Raw genomic sequence first — 17,882 nt, 5'->3', positions numbered from 1 at the left:
CGCCTTCTTCATATCACACCCAACTACGATGCCCTTAGAACTTTTGGATGTGCCTGTTGGCCTAATCTTCGTCCTTACAATAAACGAAAACTTGCTTTTCGTTCCAAACGATGTGTTTTCCTTGGCTATAGTCCTCTTCACAAAGGTGTAAAGTGTCTAGATATCTCTACAGGTCGCATATACATCTCCCGCGATGTTGTCTTTGATGAAAACGTCTTTCCGTTTGCATCCCTCCATCCAAATGCCGGTGCCCTTCTTAAAAAGGAGATTCTTCTCCTTCCATCTTCCTCTTCTCATGAGAGTGCTCAAAATTGTACTGCCCATATTGTACCTATTGTGTCTACTACTAATGTGCTGCAGGAAACTACACATATTGAAGAAAACAGCAGTCAAAACAGTGAAGGAAATGGGCCAGAATCTGTTGATGACCATCAGACGCAAAACGACGAAACCAGCACAGAACACGAGGTGGATACGCCTGAACATTCCTCTGACTCTGTCGATCCCGAGGCGCAGCAGTACGAGGAAGATCCGCCATCTGTCACGTCGGCCAGTGGGCAGGCCTTCCCTGTCCCGCCTGCGCGTAACGGCCACACGCCCGGGGGACCGCGTGCACCTGCGTCTCCTCCCGTGTCGCCGCGTGTCTCTGCCTCGCCGAGCGTGGAGAGCCCGGCCTCATCATCACATGCAGTATCCCCTGCCGGCTCAGTTGGATCTTCTGTGGCCAGCTCTGTTGAGGGCTCGGCTGCTGGGGGAGAAAGCTCCGACGAAAATTCGAATGATGCAAATCCTGGCACTGATTCTGACAATTCTGCTGCTGCTTCGCCACCTCCACCTTCTCCACCTGGAGTTCGTACTCGGCTGCAGAAAGGTATACGCAATCCAAAACAGTATACTGATGGCACGGTTCGTTATGGCATGTTGTCTTCTACAGGTGAACCATTAACACTTACAGAAGCTTTGAATGATCAAAATTGGTGTAAAGCTATGAAGGAAGAATACAATGCACTCCTTGAGAACAAGACTTGGCACCTTGTTCCTCCAAACAGAAGCAAAAACTTGATTGATTGCAAATGGGTATACAGAATTAAGAAGAAGGCTGATGGTTCTATTGACAGATATAAAGCAAGACTGGTTGCAAAAGGGTTCAAGCAAAGGTATGGCATTGATTATGAGGATACTTTTAGCCCTGTGGTAAAAATTGCAACTATCAGGATTGTACTGTCTCTATCTGTTTCCTGTGGATGGAGTCTAAGGCAGCTAGATGTCAAGAACGCGTTTCTTCATGGTGTTCTGGAAGAGGAGGTCTACATGAGACAACCTCCAGGTTTTGAGAACCCTCATGCTCCGCATCATGTTTGCAAACTTGACAAAGCTCTATATGGTTTGAAACAAGCGCCTCGAGCCTGGTATTCTAGATTGAGTTCTAAACTATGTGAACTTGGATTTACACCATCAAAGGCTGACACTTCTTTATTTCTCTTGAAGAAGTCAGGTATATCTATGTTTGTCTTGATTTATGTTGATGACATCATAGTTACTGGATCTTCAGATCGTGCTATTGATGCCCTTCTTCGAGATTTGAATGTGAATTTTGCTATCAAGGATCTAGGAGACCTACACTTTTTCCTTGGTATTGAAGTAAAAAAGGTGCACAATGGTCTACTCTTGACACAGGAAAAATATGCCACAGAGTTACTTGAGAAAGTTGGTATGCATAGCTGTAAACCTGCCCCTACACCTTTGTCATCATCTGAACAGTTATCTCTCACAGATGGTACACCTCTTGGCTCTGAAGACTGTACTCAATACAGAAGCATAGTTGGAGCTTTGCAATATTTAACCCTCACACGGCCTGACTTAGCTTTTTCAGTGAATAAAGTTTGTCAGTTTCTTCATGCTCCAACTACAGAACATTGGACAGCTGTCAAACGGATTCTCAGATATGTGAAAGATACATTAAAACTTGGGATTACCTTTACAAAATCGTCATCTACACTTCTAAGTGCTTTTTCAGATGCAGATTGGGCAGGTTGTCTGGATGACAGAAGGTCTACAGGTGGTTTTGCTATATTTGTTGGACCAAATTTGGTCTCCTGGAGTGCAAGAAAACAGGCCACAGTATCTCGTTCCAGTACTGAAGCTGAATATAAGGCTCTAGCTAATGCTACAGCTGAGTTGATTTGGGTTGAAGCTCTTCTTAATGAACTTGGAGTAAAATTGTTACAAAAACCAAGTCTCTGGTGTGACAATCTAGGAGCTACCTATCTGTCTGCAAATCCAGTGTTTCATGCTCGCACTAAACACATTGAAATTGATTTTCATTTTGTCAGAGAAAGAGTTGCTAGCAATAGATTGGGCATTCACTTTATTTCAAGCAAAGATCAAGTGGCTGATGGTTTTACAAAGGCTCTGCCAGTGAAGAAGCTCGATGAGTTCAAACGTAATCTCAACCTTTTAGAAGGTTTAGATTAAGGGAGGGTGTTAGAATATGTTTTCAGTTTTTATATTGTATGTACCGTATCCGGTACAATCTCTTTGTAATCTCCCTGTAACAAACTCTGTACGTTTTCCAATACTATAAACACGTAACCGAGGCCGAGGCAAAGGCACTCGTTCTACCCAGATTGCTAACACAACCTACATTCCCATGGAATCTACCAGAACGAGCAAACTCATTTCCAAAGAGATGACGATGCTGATAATAGTACCCTAAGACGAGCAAACAACAGGCTGTATAAAATGGTTGCATATGTTCCGTCAAAGTTTAAAATACTGATGACTAAGTCGATTCCGTGCATGATGCAAACATCATTGCACATACTACAAGCAACATATTAGTACCAAAAGTATTTATATATATGCCCTCCATATAGAAGATGCATCAAATAGATCATAGACGTTAAAATGAGAAGCGGATGCAGAAGGCCTTCTCCACGGTCATGCCTTCCTCTCAATCGGAGTCATCCTGAAAATGTGAAATACATTATAATGCATACTATAGAAAATATCTAAGGCAAAAAGCAGAACAAAAAGATGTCAGCTTGATTTACAATACCTCACTGCTACTCTCCAAAATAAATGGGAACTGTCCCTCCTCATGACCTCCAACATACAGAGCCTCATCAGCTGGATGCCTCATTTTCACATAAGATTGATGATCCTCACAGCTAAGGCAGCGTCCTTCAAAAACGAAACAAATTTTAGATGATATACGCTTTTGATTTCTAAAAAGTCTAGACTTCCTAATACATATTATTTCCCAAAAAGTAGACTGGGGTGCCTGTGTACATGGGATCCATCCACGGCATACTGATCTTCGAAATAACAGGATAATAGCTCTGGCTTCTCTAGTATGACCAGAATACTAGAACTGAAGTCCTGATTTAGCCAGTCTCGTCAGCTCAGTATATGATTAAGTAATGAAAGTACGAATACATGCCTCCAATGAATACACAAAATATATGGAGACCACGTGATTTACCACATGTGCTTTGTGTGATAACTTTTTTTTTTTGCGAAATGCTTTGTGTGATAACTGAACAATTAGAAATTTGAGAGATTAACATGCCATGAATCTCTATCAAAAACCCTATTATGGTGCTTCAGTAAACAGAATTAATTGCACACTCCTGCTTCTGGTAGGCACCACACAAGCCAACGCTGAGGGGTTTTGGTACAGGGCCTGTGTCTGGACAGCGGTAATTGGGAGCATGGTGGTGCTGGTGTCATGGTGGGTTGAAATTGGGTGGTCCCGGTGGTGGTTCTGGGTAAGGAAAAGGAGGGATGGATGAACAATGCGGAAATGCTGGCGGACAGCAGGAGGCGGTTGTGGGAGGATGACCAGTGCACGGTGAGGCCAGAACATCCAGCAATGGGCACAAAGGGTACCATCTAGGTAGCCCAATAGCCGATGCGCTCCATGACTCCTGCACCTGCTGGTGATTCTGGAGGGCGCTGTTCCTATTGCCTCCTCCAGAACTGCATGCCAGGCATTATCTCATCCATGGCTCCTTGATTTGAGGGCATTGCCCATGCCGGTAGGAGCTTGAGAACCAACAGGACGCTGGCAGGTAAGTGTTGTCGCTAGCGAACAGAACCAGGAGGATGATTGTTTGAAAAGCTTGAGAACCAACGTGATTGCGACCTTATATGAAGAATGTCTTTACGCACGACTATCAGAAAACAAATAGAAGTGTGCCTATAGTTTGATACAGATTCAATCTTATCGAGGACACTTGCTTAAGAACAAATCAAGTTGAGTAGCAATCAGGTATAAATCATGACTAAATATGAACACAAGGCCTGGGCAAGGTAACGGACCAATCGGGGACCTAACCAGGTATGCCACATCAGCTGTAGGTTAATCCCCATATGACAAAAGATCAGTTTACAAGGTTAATTGCCACATGACAAAACATCAGCTTAGGGTAGTAAATTTACACAAGCTTTTCAAACAATTCATATGAGTGGAATTCCTACTTAAGAAGTCATTTTTGTAAGGTTTTACATATTTAAGATTAACAATCCACTCTATAAGCACGGCAGTGGACAGATAAACAGATTAACTATACAAACTAGCCTGCCATTAGTCAAATAAAGTTCCGAACATATTAAAGATAAATCACCTGCCCCGTTCATGCAACAAGTCATTGTATAGCACTACCATACTACTACTAGTCATAGTAAAATTTAGAAACATACCATTGTCATCACAATCCAAAGGCTTGCAGCAGAGAACATTACAAGTGTCTCCGCTGGGGATCACTTCAGCAAAAAATAAAACCATGGAACCAGCCTGCTTAGCTGTGAAGTTGAAATGTTCATAGAATTTCAGGCATTCTTCAATAACGTAAACTTCTCCTTTAATTTCATCGAACACAAAGCGCATCTCCTGAAAACATTTCTCAGATTATAAATGGGAATGTGCTGAAATAAAGAATAACAAATTAAAAGGAAAAGAGCACAAACCCCAGCAAGATCCTCTTCATCGTTATACTTCTGTAAAGCATATTCCATGAACTTTTGCTTACGATCATTATCAAGCTTTAGTATTTCTTCCTTCGTTTTCTTTTTTACTTCTACCTTTGGTTTACTTGCTTCATCTTCAAGATGTTTTTCGAATGCTGCCTCCAAATCACTCAGCCTCCAAGTTGTTACCTTTCCATAACTATCGGTAAGAAAAGGATTCTCGTCGTCATCACTATCATCGTTAGAACTGAAACAACAAATTAGGAAACATAATTAATCATATAAGCAACACTAATGATAAATTAGGAAACTTGAAGTGACTTCAAACAAGCCGCCATAAAGATTCAACAATTAGTAAATATAACATGCGACAACTAATAATGACTGGCAATTTGATGCTGGAGCTACAAATCTATGGGAGATTCCTTGTGGTTATCCTCTAGTGGGTATTTGGGGAAGCCTCAGTCAACATTCTCAAGTTGATTCAATGGAGCTATCCTAGACAGATGTTTTACTGGAGTGATGTTGAGCTGGAGTAGAATGTCACTTAATACATTATTTCATTTTAATGGAGCTGAAAGAAAAAGATCGCTCCCCACCACATCTAGGCAAGATCTGGCCCTAAGTTCATTGCAAAATTACTTGCACTACGCCATTAAGAAGAAAAAACCAACCAAGTCCCGCAACCAATTTGCCCCTCACATTCCCTCAAGGCCTTTCTCTGATGCTCATGTCCATGAGGGAGACAGCCCAGCAACCCAGAGCTGTCTCCCACCCCGATTGATCTCACCGGCGGCTTCCCTTCATTGTCCTCTGTACCACCAGTCTGCTTCTCATCTCCGCTTGCCATCCCCTGGTGGTGCGACTTGGTTTTCCCTGAGTGGCAGAGCTAGGACTGGAGAGCAGAAGGCGCAAGGCTCCCGGTAACCTCTCCTCGTCAACCCCAGCACCACTATTAAGCTGATGACTTAGCAGAACTTGTGCATGTTATTCGTTTGCTTGTGTTCCTCTTGGAGGCTGGCCAGTGCATTTTTACGCCAGAATAGATCGGGTTGGTGATGGGTGGCAGGAAGTTGAATTTGCTACATCATATTCTGAAATTGTGTGGGTCACGAATCTTTATCCAACTGTACAAACATTGTACTTGCAGAGAATAATGATTCTTTTGTTGTCAAGAAACCTTTGCGAACTGTAGAAAAGTTATACTTCTAGTTAAGAATAGTTATTTCACGGCCATGAAACTTTATATAAACTGTACTTGCAGAGAAGATTGTTCAAATTTGTGGTCAGAAAATGTACTTCTCGAGAATGGTGTCAAGAATCTTTATGTAAAATGTCCCAGAGAAGATTGGTTGAGTTTGTGGTTCATGATCTTTATGCCACGTTGCAAAATGCAAATAAATTGTAATACCAAAAGAGAATGATTATTTTGCAGCTATGGATATATTGATGTAAACTGTACAAAAAACTGTATGTCCAGTGAGCAATGGTTAATCTAGTGGTCATAAATGTTTATACAAACTTGACAGAAATTTTGCTTCCAGAGAAGAATGGTTCATAAGGTACTTTATGATCATCTGTAATAAACCGGTGCACTAAATCATCTGTGATCCAAACCTGAATTATCATGCCTGAGCGGAGTGGAGCTGTGGAGAATATTTCTTTGTGTTTACTATTACCATGTGTGTGGGCTTGTAATTTGTGATCTATTGTGTCATAGTAAAAAAATATTTCTTTGCGCTGCATTGTTCACAGAAATCTGAAGGTGAATTGTCCACACATCACTCTGTATGTGTACAAGAGATCAAAGGCAAGACGGATCGCTGGACAGTGCTGATAGTACAATCAAGTGATTGATCAATAATAACTTTTCATTTGACACGCCGAGATATCAGTTGCAGTTGCTCACTGGTGCAAACAAAGATCTGATCTCATGTTATACCTACAATTCTAATTGCAACATCCAGAATTGCACAAATTCGAAGTAAGTGAATTCAAGCATAGTACTTGTTCCACTAAACGCATGGGGCGGCATGTTGGTGAAAAGAATTACCTGTGATGACGAACAGCAGCATCTTCACCACGATTTTGCCCATCACTGTTATCAGCGCCGTGCCTGAAATGATCCAGCAACCGTAAAAAATAGCTAGTGACACGCACGAACCGATGGAGAAAGCGATGCAAAAAAACAATGATAAACACCGCCCATACTGTGGTTTGAGTAAACAAAATCTCGGCCATATTGAGAAAAACTTTATATAATAAGTATTACCCTGCAGATGATTCAGAAGCAGAAGGTATATCCTCGTCGCAATCAAGAAGCGACAGTGCCTGGTACCTTCATTGGTCAAACACAAACTGGTGAGATTGTTATGATGGAAAATTTGCAAAATATATATACAGTATCATTTTCTAGAGCCTTCTTATGTCTACGATGTAATGCTTCCAAAAGAAAGAAAAAGAGCGAGGAAAAACTGATGTGACCAACTTAGCATCTGCCTTTCCCGCAAGAAAACTGTAGCATCTAATTTTGAGGTGCTGGTAGCTTGGATTTTTACGCAAGGTTCCTTCAAGCTAAAGTTTACTCAAAAACATGAATGCGGCATGGGGGAACAAGAGATCGTAGATCAGCTTACTTCTGGTTCACCTCTTCGTCAGCCATAATCCCGTCACTTCGATTTCACGATGTTTGGAAACAGGATATGATGTCGCTTTGTTCAGGCCGGTTGTGTTGCTATTGCGATTGTAGAAGAGGCAAAGGCACGTGTATACATATCCCGCCGTGGCTATCGAAGTTACATCTAATCGTATACTGATTCGAGTTTTAGTCTGGCTCTGAGTGCAGTTTGTTTATTGGACGGAAGATATAGCTAGAGCTGAATCGGAGTTGAATCGAAATAACACAAAGACCATGAGGCTCGCTCAATAGGAAACAACGCCGTTCTGCCGTTCATACCATAGCAGCAAATCCAGAGCCCGACTCGAACCCAGGCTCAAATCCTCAGCCTAGCATAGCAGGTGGGGGACTCCTATTCACCGAGCTGGTCAGTGGCAGCGAACCCACCACCGCACACCACCCCGAGCGTATATGGACTCAGCCCATTAAGCTGATCGTACACACATCCCAGGCGGGAGGCACTGGGCCGGTCCAGTAATTTTTCTCTCCTTTCTTTCTTTTTTCTTCTGCTATTTCATTTATGTTTTGCTGAATATGAACAAAATTTGAATCTAAACTTTCTGAAAATTTGAACAAATTTAGAATCTGAATATTTTTCGAATTTCAATATTTTCGCATTTGAATTTTTTTGAAGATTTCAAATTTGAACGGTTTTCAAATTTGAACGGTTTTCAAATTTGAACATTTTTGAATTTAAACATTTTGTTTATATTTTCGCATTTGATTTTTTTGAACATATTTCAAATTTGACGGTTTTCAAATTTGAATATTTTTAAATTTAAACATTTTCTCAATTTGAACAATTTTAAAAATTAAAATTTTCGAATCTGAAAAAATATAAACAAAACCGAAAACAGAAAATAGAAAAGAAAAACATAAAAAGAAACCAAAAAAGAAAAAAAAAGGAAAAAACGAACTACTACAGGCTAAACAGACACAAATGGGCCTGACTCATACCCGACCAGGGCGTGTGCGGTGGCCAGTAGCCACCAACCTGTTCGGTGTATAGGTTTTGCCTAGCAGGTCACGGCAGGGACAATCTCCAGCGGGCTCGACTCATTCGAGCTCTTGCTGTTCCAATCGGTTCGCGCGGATAAACGGATCGTCTGCTCACGTTTTAGCTGGGCTACCTAAATGAACTGATCCATTCGCTGCAATCTACCGGCACACCAAATTTAGAAAACCAAAGCGTTCACACGGAAAGCGCACGTGTCCTCCTTGTCCACCCGCGTGGACCGAGGGCCCGCATTGCAGCGGCACAACGTCTTTCTTCCTCTAGCCATTAATGGAAGTAGGCTGACTCTGGCGCTCCTACTCTACCCGCGTCGTCTGATGCTTGCGCTCCTGCTCTGGTCGTGCCACCCGCCCACTGTGATAGCCGCCTACCTTTTATCAATGCCATCGTTTTCGTTCTACGTGCCGGCATCCAATGCCCTGGCCATTTTAAGAAGGCCAGAGGCGACCATTTTCTTCCACAACCTCACTTCCTACATTTTCCACCACCACCAAAGGCATCTCCGCAACAATGGATGGCGGCATAGGCTCAACGGGAGGGCGTCTAGGACGGCCTTCGGGCCATCAGCCTGGCCGAGGCCGAGGGCACCGAGGAAGGCGCGGTGGCCAGAGTCAGCCACCACTGTCCCCGTCACCACTACAATCGACACCATCATCTCTCAGCCCCGTGGCCATTGACCTCTCCGGTTTCGAGTTCGTCGTCACCATCCACGTGGCCACGGACTGGGACAGGATGCGTCGCCCAGAGGTTCGTGTCGATCGTATATTGGAAAGAGCCCCACCATGTCCTCCTGCATGTGTCTAGCGGAGCGATCGGTGTATGGTCCGCGGAGGTATTGTTTGACGGTGAAGGGCAGATGTTTGACGGTGACCGGCCTATGTGAAAGGATGAGATGTCGCCTAGAGGGGGGTGAATAGGCGATTTAAAAACTCTTACGAATTTGGCTTGTAAGAAAGCGGAATTAATCTAACGTTTATTTTACAAGCACAAACCCTAAATATGCTAGGCTCAACTAAGTGCAACAACAACAATTAGAGCTAAGAAAGATAGGCACAATATATATATGAACAACAAGTGATAGCAAGATATAATAAACACTTCAAGCTCGATGGCTATCACAAGGGAAAGTAAACTCAGGTATAGAAATAACCGAGACACGCGGAGACGAAGATGTATTTCCGTGTTTCCTTCCTTTACAAGAAGGTACATCACGTTTAGAGAGGTGGGGATCCCACGAAAGATTTTCCAACGCCACGAAGGCTCACCTTCTTCTCCGAGCCTATCCCACGAAGGAATAGCCCATTTCCTTGTGGTTAGCTTTCCCTCCACTCCAGAGATGGAAATCCACAACCACTTCACAAGCTCCACGAAGGAGAAGCCTTGGGCCCCTTCACAACCTTCCACGAAGAGGTCACCAGGACACCAACCAAGCCAACTAGGAGGTCATCCTCCAAGAGTAACAAGTTCACGGTCTCTCACTCGAACTAATCATGGTGGAGAGCTCAACACTATGCAATAATGCAAAGCAAGAACACCAAAGGTGTTTAAATCCTTCACACTCAAATCCCACCAAAGCAACAAATGCTAGGATGAAATTAGAGAGGAAGAACAAGAAGGAAATCAACAAATGACTCCAAGATCTAGATCCCAAGAGTTCCCCTCACTTAGAGGAGGAATGGATTGGAGGAGGTTGTAGATCTAGATCTCCTCTTTCAGATCCCCCAAGAATATGCAAGAATCATAGGAGGGAAGGGAGAGGAATCAAGCTCAAAAGGTTCAATAATGGTGATCAAAAACATGCTCAGGAACCTTAGAAAACCGTTGGGGAAGAAGCCCCTTTTATAGCCAAAAGAGATATGATCGTTTGGGGCAGATCTGGGAGTTTTTCGTGCAGCCTGGCGGGAGGGCCGGTCACGCTGGGCATCGCACCAGGCCGCCTGATGGGAGAGCCGGTCACGCCGGGCGTGGCACCGGGCCAGCCCTAAGTGCCCATGGATCGCGTCCGGTGTGCACTGGTGTGGGAGCCGGTCTGTGTCGGGCCGTCCGGTGAGGAAGCTGGCGCCACCGGGCATGGTGGCAGGTGGGCCGGTGGGACGGCCGGTCGACCGGGGGCCTCGCCAACCGGAAAACATGTTTACGAAAACAGTGATATCTTTTGCGTCCGGACTCCGATTTTGATGATCTTGGGCTTGTTGGAATCAGAACAACAAGCCCTACAATTTTATGCATAGAAACATCATTGTTCACCCACAGAGTAAAAAACACAATATTAATGTTTTGACCCATCTATAAAAGAGACACCGGTAAAACCTCCAAGTTCGAAAACGCAATAGAATATGCATATGGATTCCGTTTTCGATAAACTTGGGCTTGTTGTAAAGCTAGCAACAAGATCAAGAACCTCACACAGAGAAACACCAAGAAGCAATAGGGATATGCAAAGTATGCAAACGATTGAGCTCCCTAAGACGATGTGATCAAGTTACCCAACCGAAAGCCCCTCTTGATAGTGCGGCTATCTATCCTATAATCCGGTCTCCCAACAACCACCTTGAGACCGGTAAAATAAAAACCTAGCGAGGCCATACCTTTGTCTTGCGCATCCCGCTTGATCTTGATGATAACTCTTCAAGCTCCACTCAAACCGGAATGCCTCACCTGATCATTGTTGCTTCGCAAGACTCACAAATGCTCCCCCATACACCATGATGAGAAATAGGGTTATGTAAAACATGTAGGAGACTAGATGTGTCCTATAAGCCGGTTGTGTTCAGTTAAGTGTGGAATAGCTTTACACTTAAGTGAACTGCATATTACTCTTTATAGGTATAAGTGTCCTATAATGAGTAATATGTAGTTTTGTAATAGTGCATGTTCTGAAAGGGCATAACACTTTTTACCTAGCTGGGACGACCTCTATTCTTACCCTTTGCCCCTAAATATTCTCTGACCCTACTAGAGATACTTGCTTGCCAATATAGCATATATTTGTCAATAACGGGTATATATAAATTTCGTACTAAAATGATTTTAGGAATGAAAGCAAGTGTGCTATTTTTTTCTGCAAACAGGGATAGGACCATAACATTAAATGTGCTTCTGATTATTGTTATCCTTCTTATGTTCCAAACAGAAACACGGCAGAATTGGATAGGAGGAAGGAAAGGGGTTCATTAGAGTATGAAGGACATGTCAAATACTAATAGATCAAGGAACTATTGGAAAAGATGAAAATGGGAAAGTTTGTGGCCCCTACAAAATAAGTAGCTTCAAGGAGCTCGATCCACTTCACCATCCAAAGGTGACCAAGGCTCGCCCAAATCCAAAACCAAAAATGCCCAGCCGTGTGGAGATGCTCACCAAAGGACACTGTATGGTGGGCACCTTCAACGTTTCTGGGAATTATCTGGAACTGAATCCCCGAGATATATACACCTATAATCCCGATTTCCCTCTGAAGATCGATGGTATAGTAACTAGAGCCTCCCATGCAGTAGCCATAATCGGCTATGGTGTTAGGGGTGGTGAATGGTATTATGTGTTCCAAAATAGCCACGGCAAGGGGTGGGGCGAGCAAGGAATTGGTAGACTAAACATGAACAGCGTGACTCATCTGGTCCAATTGATACTCTAAGTACAGGTATATCCATAATTTGATTATGATCTTGCAGTTTAATTCTATTCTTTTCATACGATGAGTTACTCAAATCGAACTAGAAGATTGGGTACATTCTGTTTTATCTTGAAGTTTCATTGCTGGCTTTTGCTGCAGGGACGAATTTGGACTGCTGACAGATTGGAAAGGAGTGGTTTTCCTAGTCAGGACTTCACTTTGCGATCAAGAAAAGGAGTTGGCAGAGCACATCTCTGTTCTCTGCCCTTTAGCCAAAGAGGTGTGGCATGCTGCATCAACGAGTTCAGTCAGATGGCTGTGGCTATGTCTTCTTCCACCTCCCTTTCATCGTTGTGGACTGAGATCTTGAAGCTTAATAGATCCAAGGAGCTTCGATGCCAGGCATCTGCTGCCATGTATTTTGTTTGGAATATCTGGAAAGAGCAATAGGCGTATTTTTTAGTCCAAGGGTGCAACTGCCAAGTGCTGTGGATGTGCTTGCTCTTGATGAGTTTAGAGTGTTTCCTCTGTCTTCCAAGGATTAGTCCTGTTGCCTCCTTTTTGTTCGTTCTGCAGTTTACTGCATTGTAAAGTTTTTCCCTCTACTTTAATGAATCGGCATTGCTCGTAAAAAAAAAGGATTATGGATGCTATTAGCTGCCTTGGTGAAGATGGACACAGGGCGATGATAAGTGCTCATGATGTAACAACAAGGAACTTCAAACTTCACAGATTGTCCCCTTTTTACGCGGTTCTTCATGTTTTACGCACCTCAGTAGTGTGCTTTTTTCACCTATTCCTATAAGCTCGTCTTCTGACTGGAGCATTGGTTTTTTTGGTGTGGTACGTTCAAATACAATGTATATTATTTACATCTGCATTTGGATGGAAAGAATGTTGCAGTACATTTCTTTTAGCTGCAGCTAGATTTGGAATGAAAGGATGAGCACTCTTCCATTTGTTTTACATTCAATTGAAGCGGCTTTGTAATATGTATCTTCGGACTTTACAGTGTTTTTTCATGCATTTTGATTGCAGGTACTTTGAATTATGACTAGGAATGTGTGTTTTGATTTGCATATTGGAAAAATCTAGTTCAAAAAACCTTGGGGGCGCTCGTCGCTGCAGGAGGCCGATAAGTAATACCAATAACACAACGAAACTGCTAAGGCAATTCAGTACTGACAACAGCTGTGAGAAACTATACTGAGCAGAACAAAAGCAGTAACATAAACTGTGATGAGAGCACTGCTTAGAGGCAAGACGTTCCAAATAACACAAACAGAAAATCACAAAGCGAAAACAACAGGTGATCTAAAACAAGTAGCCTAGTTCCAAAAGTTGTCAACCCCAGGATTACAGCCTCACGATGTAGTCTTCATGTCATCTCTTTAGGCCCTCTCTGCTCTCCTTGAAGTTTCTTTACCAGAGCATCACAGGTTAGTGGCAGTGTAGTTCCAGAACCACAAAATTACCACCAGCGATCAGAGCAACTAATCAGTGGCTTCCTTGCCCTGCTTTGCCCCGACAGAGAAGAACTCGGTAATGACCTCCAGGGGCATGCCCTTGGTCTCAGGCACCTTCATGTAGACAAATACAAGAGCCAGTATGCAAACGACAGCATATATTCCGAAGACTCCAGCAAGTCCAATCGCGTTAAGCATCACGGGAAGAGTGTATGTCACGATAATGTCACCGATCCAGAAGGTTAGGGCACAGATGGCTATGCAGATGCCCCGGACAGAGGTGGGGAAAATTTCTGCGCAGAGAATATTTGGGATAGGCCCAAACCCCATAACGAAGAAGCAGAAATATACTATGACGCTGATCGTCGAGAGTGCAGCATGCACCATGGTTCCAACATCCACAATGTTGACCAGAACCAAGATAGCCAGTGCTACTATCAAGACAGGGATTGTCGAAAGGAGAAGAAACCTGGGTGAGAAACAAATCAGAAGAAAGATTAATATTTTATTTACATTCAACAATATCACATTCTATCAATGGGAAGCAAACTGTGAAGGCTAACCTTCTTCCTGACATATCCATGAGCCTCATGGCAATACCAATGCTAGGAAGCATCAGCAAGGTTGTCAAGGCACTGATAAGAATAGATGCAGACAAAGAGCTTAGTCCAATGTTTGATAGAAGAATCCCAACACCTGCTTGCTCAAGTATCTGAGGAGTGTAATAGAGAACTCCATTGATACCTGCAAACTGAAATAAAAGAAAGTTGATAATCAGCAAATTAACATTTCGTATGCATTGAAAACCATACTAAAACTGGAACATAGAAAAAAAAAAGGTAGCATAAGGGGACAGGCGAGGAAACTGAATTCTGTCAGATTTTGAAATGTTGTACTGATCATTTATTCTATGAAGGCTAGAACCATTTTCAGCAAACAAATATTTAAAAAGGTCAGCCTATTGCTTCCATGCTTCTAACTACATACCTATTAAAAAAATTGTGGGCTTACGTCCAGATGTGTATGTACCATAGTCCAGTCCCAGCAGCTCCACTATTATTCTATTCAATAGGATGTTTTAGTGTGTTCTACACTTCTACCACATCATGTTTCTATAAAATTTATGTTGTATACTACATGGCATATCAAAATCGACTTCACTTGTGCAAAGAACTAAAGACGTATTCATAAGGATTGCAGTTCAATAAGCAGAATCATGTTATCCAGATTAGCATTATATCATAATTATAGCGGCATAACACGAGAGAGTTACTTGCTACCACAAAGGCATAAACTAGTTTACCTGTTGCAGGATCTGTAATCCTATGCCAACAAAAAGTGCATGTTTCACTCCAGGTTCAAATAGGTCTGCCCACTTAGGGCCCTTAGCAGCTGTCTCAGATGGATGTACCATGGCAGGACCAGCCAGCTGCTGCTCTATTATATCCTTTGAGTAAAGAGCTGGTTGGCTCACTAGAGCAGCTGCCTGGATATACTCACCACCAGGAGGAACATCGCCTCCTGGCATAGACAATATAGAGCCCCTCCGGTCGCCTTGCACACCCTCTTCATGCAAGTAAATACGTTGGAAACCGCCTTCTTTTTGCCCATCTGCGCCTTCTCTCTCGGTCCACTTCCAAGCCAACTGCCATCCGCCGCCAATGCCCATGCTGCTGACGGCGTCCCCTCCCTGCATACTACTACTTCTACCCACATTACCCATTATGCTTCCATGAGGTGCAGCAATCTCTTTTCCTTCAACGCTTGTCGCTTGACGAGAAATAAGCGGGCTGTTGAGGTTATCCTCAATGTCATCAGCACCATGATCTGATGCATAGTCCTCATCATCCCTATGACTCTCGGCATCCCAGTCAGCTTTAGCTTGCTGCTGTTCCGCCATGCTGAACATGCTGCCAAAGTTAGGAAACAGTGTGCTCCTCATGCTCCCCATTACCTCAGGCATCTTCTCATGGACACTTCCGAAAAGAGTGACTAGAGGGTCCACGATAGATTTACCCTGACTAACCATACTCCCATGATGAGACATGAGACCCAACGCACTTCCAAGTGCGCTTTGGGCACCACCCCTAACAGGACGGGCGATCCACGATACGCCTTCTTCCGGTCCGTAGAGTTTCATCTTATCTGGATCTGGAGCCAGCCCATCATCAGCAAGCTCGTCATCAGGGCCAATTATGTATTCCTCAAAGTGTGTATCTTTCCCAACACCCAATCCTTCAACAAGAAGGGCCATTTCGCCTGCACAGTTAATGCAAAATGAGGAAAACCATCATGGATTTTTTATGGCTATTATACAGGTAATTACACTAGTATATTTACAGAGAAGACAGACAAACCTGAGACATCTTCCCTTCCCCGCAGTCTCTGCAACACGCGCTTGGCCTCAGCCATTCTTCCTTTGCTCACAAGCCATCTCGGCGATTCAGGCAAGTAGAAGACTGTCAGCGCAAAGTATATTAGCGACGGGATGGACAAAACCCCAAGCATGACCCTCCACTCAGGCTGCGGCATGAGGGACATGGCAAACACCATGCAGTAAGAGAGGAACATCCCTCCGGACCCGCTGAACTGTGGCAGCGTGTTGAGCAGCCCCCTGATGTCGGTCGGTGCGGTCTCCGAGATGTAGAGAGGGACAAGGGTGACGGACAGACCGATGCCGAACCCGTCGATGAGCCTCGCCAGGAGCAGCACGTACACGTTGGGCGCCCAGAGCATCACCAGGCCGCTGATGAAGTAGAGGACAGCCGACGCGATCAGCAGCGGCCGCCTGCCGAAGGAATCGGCCACCGCCCCGGAGAATGTGGTGATGACCGTCGCGCCGATGAGCGACATGGCCACGATGAGGCCCTCGATCAGCGGCTGCGTCTCCAGGCTGAACTCCTTCTTTATGTACAGGACAGCACCTGGAGAGACCAACACCAGCAAGTCAAACAAAAAAATTTCCATCTGGGACTGCTCCCCTCTCCATTGCTTATCATAACGGAAATACAGCATTCGGAGTTTCAGACGATCTACAACAGTAAAGAGAAAGGACCGGCAAGTCAACATGGTCAGCGTGGAGTCAAAACTCTCGGTATCAATTCAGAGTTCTGAAACATGTTGGCGTAGAGGGTATCATCGAATTCAGATGCAGGGATCATGTATGGGATCCATCCAGAAAACTGGAAACTGGGCGTGAGGATTTTATCTCGGTTGGTTGATCAGTTTTAGCGGATCAAGAGAAAGAATTTTATTTTTTTTACTACTACATGCAGCTCCAGCAAATCCGTCATGATCGGAGCCGACAAGATTTCCCAATAATTGCTGTACCTAACACGGCCCCCTAGTGCAACATAAAGACATGGCATCCAACCGCGTAAAAAGACCAGCTCTTTTCCCTGGAGAAGAGATGAATTGCGTACCTGCGATGGTCGCATTATCCCAGCCCTGCAGCAGGTTGCCGATGGAGGCCGCTATGGCCACGAGCACGGCGCCCGACATGGCCGGCGAATCTCACCCCTGCACAGCACAATCACCACCAACAGAAACAATCGTCAGCACGCCAAATCCCGAATACAAAACAGCAACGCGCACCAGCAACCCCGAAGAACAAATCAGATTCGAGAGAGCCTCGACTCCACACAAAAGAAGAGCAAGAAACAGAGCTTGGCTCGCTTACCCGAGATTGGATCTCCGATCGGGCACGGGAACCTCGCGAGCTGGCGGGACGGGAGGGGGCGGGGGGTGTATAAGAGGGGAATCCCTGCCGGTTTCGGAAGGTTTCCGTGACCACGGCGCGGGCGCTGCGGTGTCGATTTCGCCCGGGGGCGCGGGCGGGCGGAGGAGGGAGATGATGATGAGTGGGCGTCAGTGTGGGCTGGGACTCTGTGGACTATCATCTGCTGCCCTGCGTGGCCGGCTCCGATTTTTTATGATACAGTACGATATTCCTCCCGTGCGCCGCTGCTGGGCACCCGCTAGGCTGGCGCGTGGGTCCGGTGGTACCTGGGACGAGATGTCAGTGGGTGGGTGTAGTCGTACTGTATGTGGAGAACGTTTGGGTATATTAATTGACAGGTGGGCCAGCAGCTGGCCTCAGGGAGGGGGCAGAGCCGCATATGGGAATTATTGAAGGCGGCA

At 44.5% G+C, this 17,882-nt stretch overlaps 2 protein-coding genes across 2 annotated transcripts; both read right to left on the bottom strand.

Annotated features, from left to right (window-relative positions):
• Positions 1–2,725: 2,725 nt before the first annotated feature.
• Positions 2,726–9,318, bottom strand: LOC124647690. The gene is made up of 7 exons (XM_047187591.1): positions 9,197–9,318; positions 7,244–7,309; positions 7,025–7,087; positions 4,972–5,218; positions 4,705–4,894; positions 3,059–3,183; positions 2,726–2,968 (listed from the first exon to the last, which is right to left on the bottom strand). Exons 1-7 carry the CDS (start codon positions 9,316–9,318, stop codon positions 2,954–2,956), a joined length of 828 nt encoding a protein of 275 aa, XP_047043547.1. The 3' UTR covers positions 2,726–2,953.
• Positions 9,319–13,450: 4,132 nt separating this feature from the next.
• Positions 13,451–17,525, bottom strand: LOC124706125 (monosaccharide-sensing protein 2-like). Its single transcript, XM_047237787.1, has 6 exons — positions 17,422–17,525; positions 17,165–17,261; positions 16,100–16,666; positions 15,046–16,001; positions 14,306–14,493; positions 13,451–14,211 (listed from the first exon to the last, which is right to left on the bottom strand). The coding sequence occupies exons 2-6, from the start codon at positions 17,241–17,243 to the stop codon at positions 13,770–13,772; spliced, it is 2,232 nt and encodes a 743-aa protein (XP_047093743.1). The 5' UTR covers positions 17,244–17,261; positions 17,422–17,525; the 3' UTR covers positions 13,451–13,769.
• Between the last annotated feature and the right edge of the window lie 357 nt (positions 17,526–17,882).

This window comes from Lolium rigidum, chromosome 4 (genome assembly GCF_022539505.1).
Source record: "Lolium rigidum isolate FL_2022 chromosome 4, APGP_CSIRO_Lrig_0.1, whole genome shotgun sequence".
Classification (NCBI taxonomy): domain Eukaryota; kingdom Viridiplantae; phylum Streptophyta; class Magnoliopsida; order Poales; family Poaceae; genus Lolium; species Lolium rigidum.
The sequence above is the reverse complement of the archived record's forward strand: the minus strand, read 5'-3'. Positions and strand labels throughout refer to the sequence as shown.